Source organism: Empidonax traillii, unplaced genomic scaffold (assembly GCF_003031625.1).
Source record: "Empidonax traillii isolate 1590-97213 ecotype Southwest subspecies unplaced genomic scaffold, ASM303162v1 scaffold75:size1520028, whole genome shotgun sequence".
NCBI lineage: Eukaryota > Metazoa > Chordata > Aves > Passeriformes > Tyrannidae > Empidonax > Empidonax traillii.
In genome coordinates this window covers 747,825-763,084 of record NW_020955268.1, presented here as the reverse complement: position 1 = coordinate 763,084, position 15,260 = coordinate 747,825, and the positions used below count along the sequence as shown (strand labels likewise).

General features: G+C 36.7%; 1 protein-coding gene across 3 annotated transcripts in view; it reads right to left on the bottom strand.

The window, feature by feature from the left end:
• FER (FER tyrosine kinase) overlaps positions 1-15,260 on the bottom strand; it is a 150,280-nt gene that overhangs the window by 40,891 nt on the left and 94,129 nt on the right. Inside the window, exons 14-17 of one of the 3 annotated variants that reach the window (XM_027880838.1) lie at positions 13,437-13,493; positions 8,333-8,448; positions 6,888-6,982; positions 4,851-5,026 (exon numbers count right to left, since the gene is read on the bottom strand). In XM_027880838.1, coding sequence (XP_027736639.1) covers positions 4,968-5,026; positions 6,888-6,982; positions 8,333-8,448; positions 13,437-13,493 — 327 coding nt within the window. In that variant the 3' untranslated portion in view covers positions 4,851-4,967. Of the gene's footprint in view, positions 1-4,850; positions 5,027-6,658; positions 6,776-6,887; positions 6,983-8,332; positions 8,449-13,436; positions 13,494-15,260 lie in introns of those variants that run through there. The other 2 variants (XM_027880841.1, XM_027880837.1) reach the window with 2 other exon arrangements.

The following is a 15,260-nucleotide window of genomic DNA, read 5'->3' as shown; positions in this document are numbered from 1 at the left end:
TGATCCCTTGTCCATCCTGTAGCTGCTGTGTGATTGCACACAGGATGATCTGCTCCATAACTCTGCCAGGCACCGAGGTCAGGCTGACAGGCCTGTAGTTACTAGGGTCAGCCTTGCATCCTTTTTTATGGATTGGGGTGATATTTGCCAACTTCCAATCATCTGGGACCTCCCCCGTGAGCCAGGACTATTGGAAGATGATGGAGAGCAGCTTGGCAAGCTCTTCTGCCAGCTCCCTCATTACCCTAGGATGGATCCCGTCTGGTCCCATAGACTTGTGAGGATCCAGATGATTCAGTAAGTCACCAACTATTTCCTCCCGGAATACAAGGGGGCTATTTGGTTTCCTATCTCTGTCTACCAGCTCCAGAGGCCAGTTGCCTTGAGGGCAACCTGTCTTACTGCTAAAAACTGAGGCAAAGTAGGTGTTAAGTACCTCAGCCTTCTCCTCATCTCTATTAACTATGTTTCCCTCCAAGTCCCTCAAAGAATGGAGGTTTTCTTTGCCCCTCCTTCTGTTATTAATGTATTTATAGAAGGACTTTTTGTTATCCTTAACAGAAGTGGCCAATTTAACTTCAAATTGCGCTTTTGCATCCCTGATTTTCTGTCTGCATGATCTAGCTGTCTTCCTGAATTCCTCATAAGTAGTCAGCCCTTTCTTCCATAGCTGGAAGACTCTACAAGATAAACTGTTGAAACAGTTGCATGAAGTAGTAACTGCACTGCAATATTCTACATCTATCTTCAAAATGCCCTACTCTAAAGCACACATTTTAGGAACATGCTAAGTTCCTACCTCTAAATTAAATTATCCTTTCAGGACAAGCTGAAAATTCAAGTAAATATAAATGAACATAAAGAAGGACAAGAAAGAATTTTGTGGCTTGAGATTGTTTTTCGCATTTTACAGCTTACAATTGATTTTGACTTTTTTAACTTCCCCCAAAGGAAGATTAAAAAAATTCCAAATTTTAATAGGGTTCCTGTAGTTTCTTTCTGATTACATGGGAGATTGCATGACAAACTATGAACAAGTGAAAATGCAGTTAAGTGACCATGAATACTTGAATTAAAACCCAGTTTGCGATCCATGATCACTAAGAGAGAAGTTGGGATCAGGAAGGTAATAGTGAGAAATGGTAAAGGAGAAGGTTTTCTTCTCTTTCTGTCTTTTTCCATGAAAAGATATTGAGTTCACTTTGAAAAGAACAGGAAACAGGTTCTGTCAAGCCCTTCAGCATTTTCCTGGTAACCTTCACACCCCCCCTGAAAAATTCAGCAATTTGTCTCAGGTTGTCAGTCTGGACTCTGGCAGTATTCCAGGCAGTCTTTCTGATCACCAATTAAATTTGCGAAAAATGAGCTGTTATGAAAACTCCTTATGCCCTGTATAGCCTCAAGAGACAATGGCAAATAGTTCTTTTGCTGTTCTGAACACCAAAGCAGCTCATAATTATTTCTCTTTCCTCAGTTTTAAGGCCAAAAATGCAAGATTAAGAACAAAAACCCCACTGGGAAAATAGACACAGAGCAAAGAAAAAATTAATAAATTAACATAGAAAATATGAGTAAAATGCTTTCAGACTGAATTGGCATTACAGAAAAGTTACATGGTTTCTCACACAGTACTATAAACCATATTTCCCACAAAGTTCTGCTGTTCCTCATTTTGGAAGCCATCCCTTACAAAGGCTTATCTGCATTAGCAAATTCCAGTGGTTGCAAATATCCAGCAACCCTCACTGAACCACCTTAAAACTGGAATCCCACATTTCCTACATTATTTGTCAGTCAGATTAGTCAAGTCCGTAAGAAAACACAAACTCATGGTGCCATACTAAGACCAAGCATTTTGAAAATCTCAGGATTTCTCTTCCCAAAATTTATTAGCAATTCTCATTTTAACTTCTTCTCTCTTTCTTGGGATAAACTGCATACTTAAAATGTATCACAAAAGACTATTGAAAATTTACTGTATTAAGTTATGAAATAATGCACTATCCATACTTTTATATCCAAAGATACCAGAAAAAAACCTCAAATATCACCTTTGCAACAAACCTTATGAAACCATTGTGGGCGACATTCCATTATTTAGTAGAAAAAAGAAAGAAGAGTATTACAAAAAAAATAACTTATAGCAACCTATATGATTATCAGAGTTCTTTATAATACTAAAACATTGCAAAACATTTTTCTAAGCAGAAGTTATGAAAATCTTGGGTGAGATACAAAAACCTGAGAATCTGTATTGGGTTTGCACAGCAAGGTTTTCGTGTTGGGGGCACTACAGGGGTGGCTTCTATGAGAAGCCACCAGAAAACCAGAAAACTTCCCCCACATCCGACAGAGCGAATACCAGATGGCTCCAAGATGGACCTACTGCTGGCCAAGGCCAAACCCATCAGCAACAGTAGGAACTCCTCTGTGAGAACATACTTAAGAAGGAAAAAAAAGTTATTGTGCAGAAGCAATTGCAGCCAGAGAAGAGTGAGAATATGCAAGACAAACAGCCCTGAAGACACAAAAGTCAGAGGAGAAGGAGGAGGATGAGGTGCTCCAGAGCAGAGATTCCCCTGCAGCCCATGCAGCAGCTCACAGTGAGGCAGCTGGATGCCTAAAGGAGGTTGTAGCCCTGTGGGAAGCCTGCACTGGAGAAGGCTCCTGGCAGGACCTGTGGCCCCATGGAGGACCCACACTGGGACGATCGATCCCTGAAGGACTGCACCTTGTGGGAGGGACCCATGCTGGAGCAGTCTGTCAAGAACTGCAGTCCGTGGGAAAGACTCACGTCGGAGAAGTTCATAGAGAAAGTAAGTAACATACAAGAAGAGGAAACCTCTATGTTAAGTTCTTTATTGACAAAATGCTTTAATACAAAGATAATTTCAGAATTGTTTTCTCAGTTTTTATTCCACTAAAAATTTGATGGGGGGAAAAATTATGGCACTGTAAAATTCAGGTTATTTTTTTGTTACATGGTAGGTGACAGATCCTTATAAGGATCTGGGTAGTATATCTTTTTAGTTAATATTTCAATGTCATTAGGGTAAAAAGAACAAAATTAATTACTTGCAAGAGTGCTTTAAAGGTTATTGCAAATTTATCTATTATGCAATCACAAATCAACATTTTAAAACCATCTGCTTGGCTAAATTGCTTTTTCATAGCAGGTAGCTATCATAGCTTAAACCTGAAAATCAGATTTGTGTATAGATATCAACTTACATATACATAACACTTTTATAAGAAAAAACAGTAAGGTCGTATTGACTCGATTTCAATTACTATCGGCAATTTTGGGAAGGAAAGGGGAGGAATGGGAGGACAATTCGTTTAGGATTTAAAAAAAAAAAAAAAAAGATTATTTTTCAGTAAGTCTCACTGCAAATTCCTGGATGGCTGTTTTAACCTCTTATTTCTTGTATACTTGTAACTTCCCCTGTGCACATGAAGGAAATTGCTCCTACATGCATTTTAGCTTCTGTTCATATATGACAATGAATATTTTTTTTTAATCAAGTAGAAGAATAGCTTTTAGAAAGTAATAATAAATCTAAATTATATAATAAATAAACAGGACACTACACAAAACAGAAGCACATACCTTTTAAACAGTGCTCTTTGGAACACTGAGGGTTACTTATCAGTAGATAGTCACCACAACTTACTGAGATTATTATTTGTGGTATGTGTGTCACAAAGAATAAAAACCAGTTGATAGAAAATGCTTTTCTGTATTCAAGAAACTATTTATTACAACATTTATATACTTGGGCAACAGTACCAGCTGCTTAACCCAAAAACAGGAGAACTAAGCTCTTTAAAAAATATTCCAGTAGCTTTTTTCCACATCAAAATACATGTTTCCCAATATACATTCCTTAAAATGTAAGAAAGAGTCCTATCTTATGATCATTGGGCATTATTTATTTATTTATTTGACAACTGTAAAATACATCTTTGTTTCAATAGTTGCTATGAACTTTTGAGTCCTCAGAACAAATTGTCTTTTACCAGTTTAATGGACTCTCTTATCATGATACAAGACTCCTGCAGCTTCTCTTATTCCTGTGTTTTCAATCTAGTGGAAAAAGCATTCTAAGTCCATGCCATCATCAATGGTATCATCATAAAAATATGGTTACAAGCTAAGAAATGCCCAAGTTCTGTCTTTTCAGGCCATCTCCTTTCTCAGTTTGAAGGACTTCCTTTTTCAATAGATGTTGACGGAGAAATGAGGAGGCCTAGAGTTATCCCAAACAACTTAGAAAGATGCCACATTCTGCTTACAGGATGTTCCTTCCCACTTGCAGAGAAATCTACAGAAAGACCTGTAGGACAAGACCAAGGAGAGACTTGGTCCCCAACAACCCAGCCAATGGCAGGGAGATGGGATGTATTTTTCTACATCCCTTGAAATAGAATTTATAAAATACATACAATATATTAAGATATTTTTATCATTTCTTGACAGGTGGTGGATTATGAAAAGCATAACCAAGTCTGTCTTTCTGTACTGGAGTAACCTATGGTGGATTGACACTCAGTGGACCCAGACAGTGAGATCAGCATGATTAACAGCAAGTGAATAGTAAGTAAACTATCTTTCTTTTTCACTAACATGCATAATTTTTCAGCTATGCTTTCACTTTGACTGTGTATCCACAATCTGCTCTGGTACATTATTTATTATTTCAGTTAAACCTTGCTACATCACCCATTTTGACATTTCTCTATCAATGTGATTCTTACTCTAGGGCACATATCACTTATGTTAACACCCATTTCTCTCCCCTGCCCCTGCCCAAGAAAAGGGGTCTACCTCCAAAGGATAATTGTCTTTGTCAACTTTCTTTATTTCTCTGTTATTTGTTGACAACATCTGGACTATTTTTGCACATGGACAGACACATGTTTAAATGCGCATTTCCAACCTTTCTCTCTTGTTTTCACTGAAGACTTTATCCATATGTGTAGTTTTTAATCCCATTTACACTTGCAACAAAGGAAAATGATTTCTCTGCGGAGACAGTTTATGACAGAATCACTAAAAAAGTAGCACCTCTCTACACACAGTGTGAGTTTCAATATACATTTTTAATACCTGAATAAATTAAGACTCTGAATTGCAATCAGAATCTGGAGTGTAAAGCAGAATTAGCTGCTGTGGAACCACACCACAACAGTCTCAAAAGATACTGCAAATGTACAGCCCACATTTATTTGGGATATAAAAACAGCAGAAAAATTGCAAACATTAAACAGAACTCAGAAAAAAACAGGAGAAATTCCTAGTTTTATGAAGATGCTTCTAATTTTTTCCTCAGGGAAAAAACTGTTAGACATTTATTAATTACATGCCTTCTTAGCCATACATTCACAGAATACAATTCTAAGCTAAAACATGACATTTTTAGTTATTAAATAGAATGTTAAACTGCCTAAACACCTTCAAGCATGAGCAAATTTAAACACAGACAATGAAGATACTGAGAAAGATAAGTGGAGTGCAAGACAAGTTCACCATTATTCTGTTCTTTAGAGGAAGATTTAAATACCAAGTCAGGGCACTATAAACTATCATTTTTTGTAATCTCATCCAAACCTGTCATTAGGAAACAGAAAAAGAGTAACATCAGAATCACTGCTTCTATGAACTGATCTAAGTGATTTGTCTTTCCTCTGTTAACTTCTTCAGGGTTGGCATCCCTATGGATTCCAGCTGATTTGATCCCTCTCAGGGTGTGCTCCCAAGAGCCCATGGGAACATATGGTGGCTTGGATGTTGTACAGTGTTTATGGGGGCATGCAGGCAGAGAAGACAGAGGATTAACAGACCTCCAAAATAAGGCAACAATTTTCTTTGCAAGAAGTTTCCTGCAAATTCAGAGCCAGACAACTCAAGAATGTTTGGACAATTTTGGACTGCAAAATAGGCATAAAAATCAGAGAAAAGTTCTCACTTAATCCTCCTCAATTGCATTATGTAAGTTTCAACTCCTTGTCCTGAAAAACCCAAACCAGAATGATAAAGGTGTTAAAAGATCAGGATTTACTTTTATCTTCTGAGATATTGGGAGAAGCTGATTAATAAAGTACCCCTCAAAACTGAAGATACTGCTATTAGTCTTCATTTTAATAATCACTCATACAAATATAATAATCTAATATAATCTAATTGAATAAAAGCAGAAAACTCCATGAGGTCAAATATTTCAGCAGTGCTCTTGTACTAGGGCCAGTATTCAAGAATTATATACAACATAAGTATTATGAATAAAATGGTTCTTAAAGTCTTCTTACTGTATAGTTTTGAAGACAAATCCAGTGATATATAAAGCAGTGTTGCATATTAAGCAGTACTAGTGGCTAGCAAACAAACAAATTTTCCAGCTGCTGAGAAAATCAACAGAGGTAAAATCGCCCAAAATCTGTTATCATCCCAACAATCTGAAATTCTCACCAGCCATTGCCAAATAAAATGAACTCCAGATGCCAAAAATAAATCAAGAGGAAACCATAAACTAAACAGTGCATTTTGGTAAAGAAAAAAAAAAATTGACACACCCGGACATGAAGTTTCTTTAAATACATCTTAACTTTCACTACCTAATTCTATTGTTAAAGGAAATAGCATTTGATATCTTGTTACAGGAAAAATGAAGTTTCTGTTTCTTGAAAGGCTACAGTAAAACAACAGATTTGTGGAGCTCACTCCTCTACAAGTTCATAGAACCCAGTATTTCCAAAGATTCTGCAACACAGGCGACTTTTGAGGTCAGTCACATGAATGCAGAAAAAGACAAATAGAAAAAATACATTTTGCGTTACGGAAACAATACCCATGAATATATGCTGCAAAAAAAGGAGAAAAAAAGTACCTGGAACGAGCTCCATAACGATATAAATAGGTTGTCGTTGTGTGCAAACTCCTATAAGTTTTACAATATTAGGATGATCATATTGTTTGAGTATTCTGCAAAACATACAGTGAGTTAATTATATTAATAAACTTTGTTGTACCAACTAATTAAATATTACAGGAAAATATTTTAAACCCTTAACATTATTTTAATGCAATATGTCATTATTGTTATCATAAAAGAAAAAATCAATGTAACAGATCAATCATCACTGTTCGAAATGGAGGGCATACCGATTCACTAATAAATCAAAACTGAGCACTGTATTATTCTTATTGTAATTTTACATTTATCTGCATAATGTTTATCTATATAACTGAAAAGCAGCCTGACACGTTTGCAGTTTCTCAAGAACCCTTGTAATTAAATAGCATTTCTGTGGTGGACCAGACACAGAGCTACATCAAAAAGATACGCACAGCATGCCTCTATACTTTCCTGCTGCACTTTTCAAAAGCACACTCATTCCAATTTTACTTTGGGAAATTGATTAATACAGTAAGTTTTAGATGACTACAAAGACTGCAATTTTAATTTTGAGAATTAAATGAAAACATATATATCTTCTTAGACAATGCTTTAATAAGAACATTTGCAGCCTAAAACAGCATGCTATGATTTATAAGTGAAATGAAGAGCAAGAAAGAATTCTACAGAGATCTTGTAACATAAATGTTCCTTCTGATATTTGCTGACTCAAAGTATTTCCTCTTTTTCCCTTTTTTACTAGGAGCAAGACTAAAATACTAACACACCTGGTACATACATATTTAGTGAAAAATAACACTTTTTCTTCCTTTCAGACCATTTTTTCATTTTTCCAGTAGCGTCAAACTGCTCAACAAATGAAACATCTCTGCAGCTGCCAAGTTAGAAGCTTTTTAAAATGATTCAATAGATAGGGTGGCTGATCCTAATTTTATAAATGTAGTTAGTATCTTTTACTTTTCCATAGTGATCATACTAGTCTGGGAGTAAAAATTAAAACATCTGAAGTTTCATAGCAAGAGGAAGAAAGCAAATGTAAAAATGACGAAATTATCTCAAGACACACCTCTACCCTGATGACGATTACAGCATCTTCCGGTCTTATCCTAATCCTCATGGCACAGTCTAAATGAAAGTACTTATAACAGCAAAATTGTATTTTATAGACACAGCTTGTTTTGCCAAAGATAAGGGTTCAGCACGTGCAGATGCTACAGGATTTACACAATAAAAATGCCTATGTTTAGTTACCAGGGTGACCGCTGTGGAATGTACCAAGAGAGAGAAAGGAAGAAAAAAGTTTGACTGCTGCTTTGAATTTTCTTGAAGGTCACATTTTGTAAATCCATTTAGTGATAAAACTTGAAAAAAATCCCACAAAAAGTACATATTTCAAGTAAATTTAGAGAACCTACCTGGCTTCTGACAAAAATTTTATTTTCAGTTCCTGAGGAAGATCTTCTTTGCAAGTTTTCACAGCAACAGGAGTTTTATCCTTTAATGTTCCTTTATATACCTCACCAAAATTGCCCTGAAATCAAGAGGGGAAAAAAAATCATTCTAAGTAAACAAAATCTTCAAAATCTCTAGAAAAAGTAATGCAGACATATAATGTAACTGGCATAGAACTTTGAAACGTGTTTATGGAGCCAAATCAGGTTTTCTTCCAGTATCTGCCCCTAATAGAAGCAGTTCACATTACATAGTACGTCTATTATATGGACACAGTGTATGAGTTGTAGTTTGACCTTGCTGAAAAGAGGGGAAAAAATCCCATTAATAAAGTAATTACAATTTTTTTCATAAAATATCTTAGTAACTTCTAAACTCTACTGAGACTGATAGTACCTTTTTTTCTTATTCTTACTCCTGTACACCTTCCTTTTCTCACTATAGTACTTTGTGAATAGTTTTTAACGAGCAGTCTGCACAAGACCAGAAATGATCCAAAAAAGTAGGACAAGACACATGAAAATAACAGAAACATTCTCACATATATAAGAAAGAAAAAACATAAAATAAGAAGAATGAAAACACTGAATAGTAATCTTCATCATTGTGATGGTTCGGACTTGGCTCCCTGCCAAATGCCCAACTCCCCAGTAGCAGCCCCTCTCTTCCCCCCTTTCTATTTCTCCCAGGGCAAAGGAAAAAAACTATGCAAATTGAAGAACCCGAAAATCAAGCTAGTTATATAAAAAATATATTTTATGGATATTACAGTTAAGATGTTATGTACACAGCAAACGGGAATCCAAATACCCCCCGAAGGGATAGGGAAAGGGGAAAAAGGGACAAAAGGAAACAAAAAGGGACACCGAATAGATATGCGCAATCAAACCCGAGAACTAGTAAAATAACTAGTAAAACAAATCTCACCACGTCCCTTAGAAACCAGGATTGGCAGACACTGCCAGCACTCTCCAAGGTTCCACGTGGCAGGTCAGTGGATGCTGCAGGCCTCAGCCTTAGATAAGCGAGACCAACGCAGGGACCCACTGTTCCTGAACTCCGGCGAAAGAGAAGAAGAACGAAGGCCGCTCCTCCCTTCTTATTTATACCACGATTTACGTAAAAATTGTATGGAATACTGGGAACACTGCCCCTTCCTTGGTTACCAACTGGTAACCAGGGAAGGCCTAGATTAAAACCACCACAATCATAAATTAAGCTCACTGCAAAATGTATTGTCATGTCTGCCTCAAAAAGTTTGGTGATTCATAATTTGTTTAAAACCTAAGCTCAGCACTGCTCTATAAAGGCATGTATGTAAGGTTTACATACTGCTTACATACTATTCAGACGAGACTTTAAAAAAGCAGCTCCTCTTATAATCAAACTTTTTAGACAGTCAACAGCATACCCCCAGGGAAAGTTGTTTAATTTTTTTAACTCTCATAGAAGAAAACTAAAATAATAAAGACCATAAACTTGATCAGACATTTTTTTCTTAAATAAAAACAAAAAAGAAAATTAGTTACGACACAAATTGAAGGAAGAAAATAATGTGGGGTATAAAACAAAACAACAGTATGAAAAATAGGATGAAAAAGACCAAGTGAAAAAAACCAAAAAGAAAACTGAAGATCTCGTACTTCTATGAAAGTTTTACATTTCCCAAAGAATAAGCACAACTAAGTTTTAAATCTATGTCTAAATAATTTCCGCATGAATTACACTCCAGTGTCCTGGTATCTGGGGCTGCATGTAACTTTAAAAAAAAAAAACAAAACAAACAAAACAAAACAAACAAACAAACAAAAAAAACAAAAAACAACTGCTGGAATTGTTTTCCTTTCTTTCATGAGTGATGACGACTTCATATATCATGCAGCTGAACACAGCTGTCGTGGTTTTGCCCCCTCAGCCCATCCCTGGGGCTGATGATGGTTTTGTCCAGGTAATTTCCGGACAAAAAGGCCAATCAAAAGTCCAGTAACGCCTCTGCTAATTACATCTTCAAGAAAAACGGAAGAGAAGGTTGTTGGCGCAGTTGGAATTAGAGTAGCAGCCATGTAGGGGAGAGGAGTAGCCGGCCCGAAGCAGGGCCAGACTCCCTCCTCCCCCGGCTTGGGCCGGGGGGGGGAGCAGGTGCAGCACTGAAGTTCTCCCTTCTCTCGTGTAAGAGAGTGAAGAGAAAAAAAGTTTAAAAGACGGACTGCTTGGACAGAAACCGTTGTGGAAGAATTCCAGCCGAAAGATAACGGAGCTTCCAAGGTCGGAGCTGGCAGCCGAAACTGCAGCAAAGAAAAGTAAAGTGCGAAAGGGGGGGCTTGTTTCCCCCCTGCCTTTCTGCTCTCTCTCCTTAGCAGGGAAAAGACTGAAAAGTAATCCCTGCTACTTGTAAAAGCTTGTTGAAGTAAGGAGACCCCCTATGCAGCTAATAGAAAAGTCTGTGGATGTACTAAAGAGAACCGAGGCTTCATGAGAAGGACTGAAGTGAGGCAGAGTCCTGGTGGAGATTTGTGACCCTGAAGGAAACCTGTGCTGAAGCAGTGATGACGCAGGTGAGATACTGAGATCCGTGCGTGTGTAGATCTATACTGCTGTTAAAGTTTTTGTGACTCTGAGAAATCTCATGCTGGAGCGAGACAGCCCATGTGAGATGCTGGAATCCGTGCATGTGTGGATTCATATTAGACCCATGCCGAGAAGTCTATCAAGGACTGTTCTCCCATGGGGAGGGACCTCCATAGGGAAACGGGGGTGAACTCTTAAACCATTATCCCCTGTAACCCTGTGGAAGAAGATCCATAGTAAGCAAGTGTCCCCTTGCAAGCCTATGGAAGAAAAAACCCTTCGGGACCTGAGTAATCTCCAGCCTTCAGTCTTAGCCCAGGAGGGGGGTAAGCCCAGCCCTGGAAGCCAACACAGAACGAGAGGGAGAGAGAAGAAATTCCAACTGCAGTGAAAGTGTGCTGCTGCTGAGGATCTGCTACTAGAAGGAGAAAACTGGAACTCCAAAGATACAGAATGAGACTACTTCTTCTCCTTGGACTGGTATAAAAGGGAAGAAGTATTTTTGTGTAAATATATAACACTTTAATTTGGGTAGAAATTGCTGTAAATATAGTTCTTTAGTTTTTAACTTATTAGTAGGTTTTATTTTACTAGTAATAAATGTTTATACTGTTTTCCCCAAAGTCCTGTCTCTTTTTTTGTCTGCAAATACCTTCTCTCAACTAGTAGTAATTGTGTGGGGGGTGGAAGGCAAAATTGGGGAAGAAACATAGTGCTCAACACATTTGCAGTATTATTTTCTATTATTTTCTATACCCTAGGACAAGGAAGATGTAGCTGTCAAGAAAGGCACAGACCCTTTTAAAACAGCATTGCCAAAGGCCAGTACACTACCTCAAAGGTAAGAAGCTGAGTCACTCCCAACACACTTTTCCTTAATCCTTCTGGTCAGAGGTATTTAACACTGAAACCTGAACCCACCCAAAGCACTACTTAAGTCTTGAAAATATTTATTTCTTGATTTAAAATATAGAATTATTATTTACATATATGCATATACATATGTATGTATGTATGATTTCTAATATAAGATGTTCCTGCTATGCAGCTTTCATCTTGAGAGATATTGTAGAAAAAATGAGTAAATAAATTGACCATTCACTCCTGAGGCAAAGGAAGATTTTCGTCTTTTCTGAAGTTTGTATCTTTTACACACTAAACTTTCATGATTTCTTCCTCATCTTTTCCAGACCACTCAAGATTTTATAGACTCGCACATTTCTCACTTCCATGGTGAATGGCTGTAGTTTATTTAAGTTTTTGTCATACGGATGCTGAAGATCCTGTCACTCTTATCTTTTTCAGTTTGACCACATCTTTTTTGGGATGGATGCATAACAGATTTATATTATGCTCCAAGAAAGTTTTTATCCTGTTCTGCATTTTTTAAAGAACATATCCTTCCATAACCACTTCCAAGCTTTGAGTTGTCTTCAGTAAATGTTAAAAATGCTTTGCGCAAAAAACATGCAATACACATGTAAATTCATTTACTAAAATAATTTTCAGATGGCTTTGTCTTTACTCATCTACACTAATTTATATTTATTTTTGTAGCAAGTAAAAGCTTTTTTTATGCCTGACACATCTTTATTTTTCTCCCTCTATATTATTCTGTTTAAGAATGCAAAGCTGTCACAGCACCTGCATTTTATGCAGACATAGCTCTCTTTCAATAGATAATACTTACTCTGCCAAAGAGATTCTATCCTGGGTAACAGAATTTTCTAAGAGTATTTAATTTCCCCATATCTTGAACTTCTCATCAATTATTTTAGTGTGCATCACAGTAAGAAGGTAAGTACCGCCTTCATTTGTCTCCTTCTCATTTAATCTTATTTTTCAGTTTTTGGGAAATCTTTTGGAACACTGTGTCCAGAGTGGCACCCACAATGGTCTTCACAGATGCAAAGGTGCCAAAAATGTAAGTGAAGACCTTACCTAATTTTAAAGACTTGTAGCTCCCAAACAGATTTGTAAAGTACAAATTTATAAACTACACTACATAAGAATTAATTTCAATAAGATTGTGAAGTTATCGAACATTCACCAATGAATGAATTAAAGCATCATACATAAGAAATGACCATTTGTTTTAAGCAATAATGATTCAGTCATCTTGTTATATCAAATTTTATACATAAATACACATTTACCTGTTTCTTGATATGTTTTTGTTTATATTTTGCAATAACATTTTTTTAAGACTATAGAAAGTAAAGCAATCACATCATGCTTTACAGAAATCTAGTTAGCTTAAAACCCTTCCAGAAAGGAAAAATATGTGTGCTAGTTAAATACTTTCCACACACACATCATGACATTTACTAAGAAGTGTGATTTACATTTGTTTAAGGCACAAAGGTGTCTTGTGTATTAAGGCAAAGAATTGATATAAAAATCACATACTACAGTAATTTAAAAGCTATGGTATACAGGAATAGCCTAATGATTACTATATACTTATTCAAATGTTATTTAGCTCACTTTATTACTTACTTTGCCCAGTAATTCCCCCAGTGTGACATCTTCATGATTGAGAACCCATTTCTTATCCTATAAAAAGAAGAGGAAAGAATTTTTAATCTGTTCAAATATGTAAGATGCATTTTCTTCTACTTCTCTCAGTAGAAATGGAGCTGAAGAAGTTATTATATGCAGACCACTCAATCACAAGCATGCCAAGAAGTTTTAAAGCTAAGCCTTTATAATTCAAGAGTTTAGAAAACTTGCTATAAAATTGTGAGTTATACCATATATCGAATTTTTATTAGCAATTAAGCCTACAACATGACAGTATGTATGCAGATAAGCACTATGCAAATTTTCACAAAAGCTCTGTAAATTGGCATCTTGCACCCAGGTTTTAACAAGTGAAAATGTCATAAGAAAACTTAATTTTGGTATATGAAACAACTTAATGTTAAATCAAAATAGCTCCCACATTTTCCTCCTCGGTGTATATGAAAATAAAGCAGTTTTTCCACTTATAAACAAGACACATATTTGCATCTCTTGTATCTTCTCTGGCAGTTTGAAACATTACAGGCTACTACTTGAAAAGACAACAAATGCCAGTTAAAGCATGGTGTGGATCTGGCCCCTGGGGACACGGTTTAGGGGTGATAATGGTGGTGCTGGGTTGATGGTTGGACTTAGGATGATTTTGAAGGTCTCCTCCAGCCTTGGGTTGATTCTGTGATTCTATAACATAAAGCCTGATATCATCTCAAAGGAAGGTGTTTTGTTTGTTTTCTTTTTTTTTAACGGTGAAAATTCGACTTCCCTTTTGGAAGGGGTGTCAGGGGGTGGCATGAGGGCTGATGTCTTTTAACAAACACTCCCCAAGGGCAGCACTGTGAATCAATATACTTCCTTTGGTCTACATAGCCAGTGAAGTCTGCTGTCAACTCCTAAGGAAGGTAGAAGATTCTATTAATTTATGTCTCACTCTTTTTCCATAAAAAAAAACTCCATTCAGCAAGTAATTTAGAGATTTTTCTGGCTAACTAAAAGAATGAAAAGAGCATAGAATATACTCCACATTTTTTGATGAACATGAATTCACCAAATTAAAAAATGGGTGGGGATCACTGCTGTTGCAATTTCAATGCTTTTTTTTTTTTAAACACAATGTCACAAAAGTACACAGACCATTGCTCTTGTAAGCTGTGCACAGTGTATGTTCTAGCAAGTCCCTAAATGCGTCTATTCACCCAACCTTCCAGCACAGAAAACCTCTCAGCCCCACCATTTGAATTCCTGTACCACATCACCATGCTGTGTGATGGGATCCAACCTTTGCCATTCCTCATCCTTGAGTGGGAAACTGGGAGACTTGAGAGGAATTTCTCAACACCTATCTATTTATTTTTCTCCTATAAACAAGATTATTGATTACAACTACTGCCTTACTGATCAAACATCATAAGAAACATATTTTCTTCATCTCCTCCTTGTAATAGATAATTTTTGCTGACTGGATGCCTCATTCAGAAGCTGTTATCCTACAGCCAGATAGGAATCGCCATCAAACTGCACGTTTTCTTTTAGCAATGAAACTCAAACTGAAGAAAACAATTTGCAAAGAAAGCTATTAAAAAAAAAACAAATCATAGAATCATAGAATAGATTGGGTTGGAAAAGACCTCCAAGATCATCAAGTCCAACCCCTGATCCAACTCCAATTACTATATCATGGCACTAAGGGTCACATCCAATCTCTGCTTAAAAACCTCCAGGGATGGTGAATCCACCACCTCTCTGGGTAGGCTGTTCCAATGCTTGATTACCCTCTCTGTAAAGAATTTCTTCCTAACATCT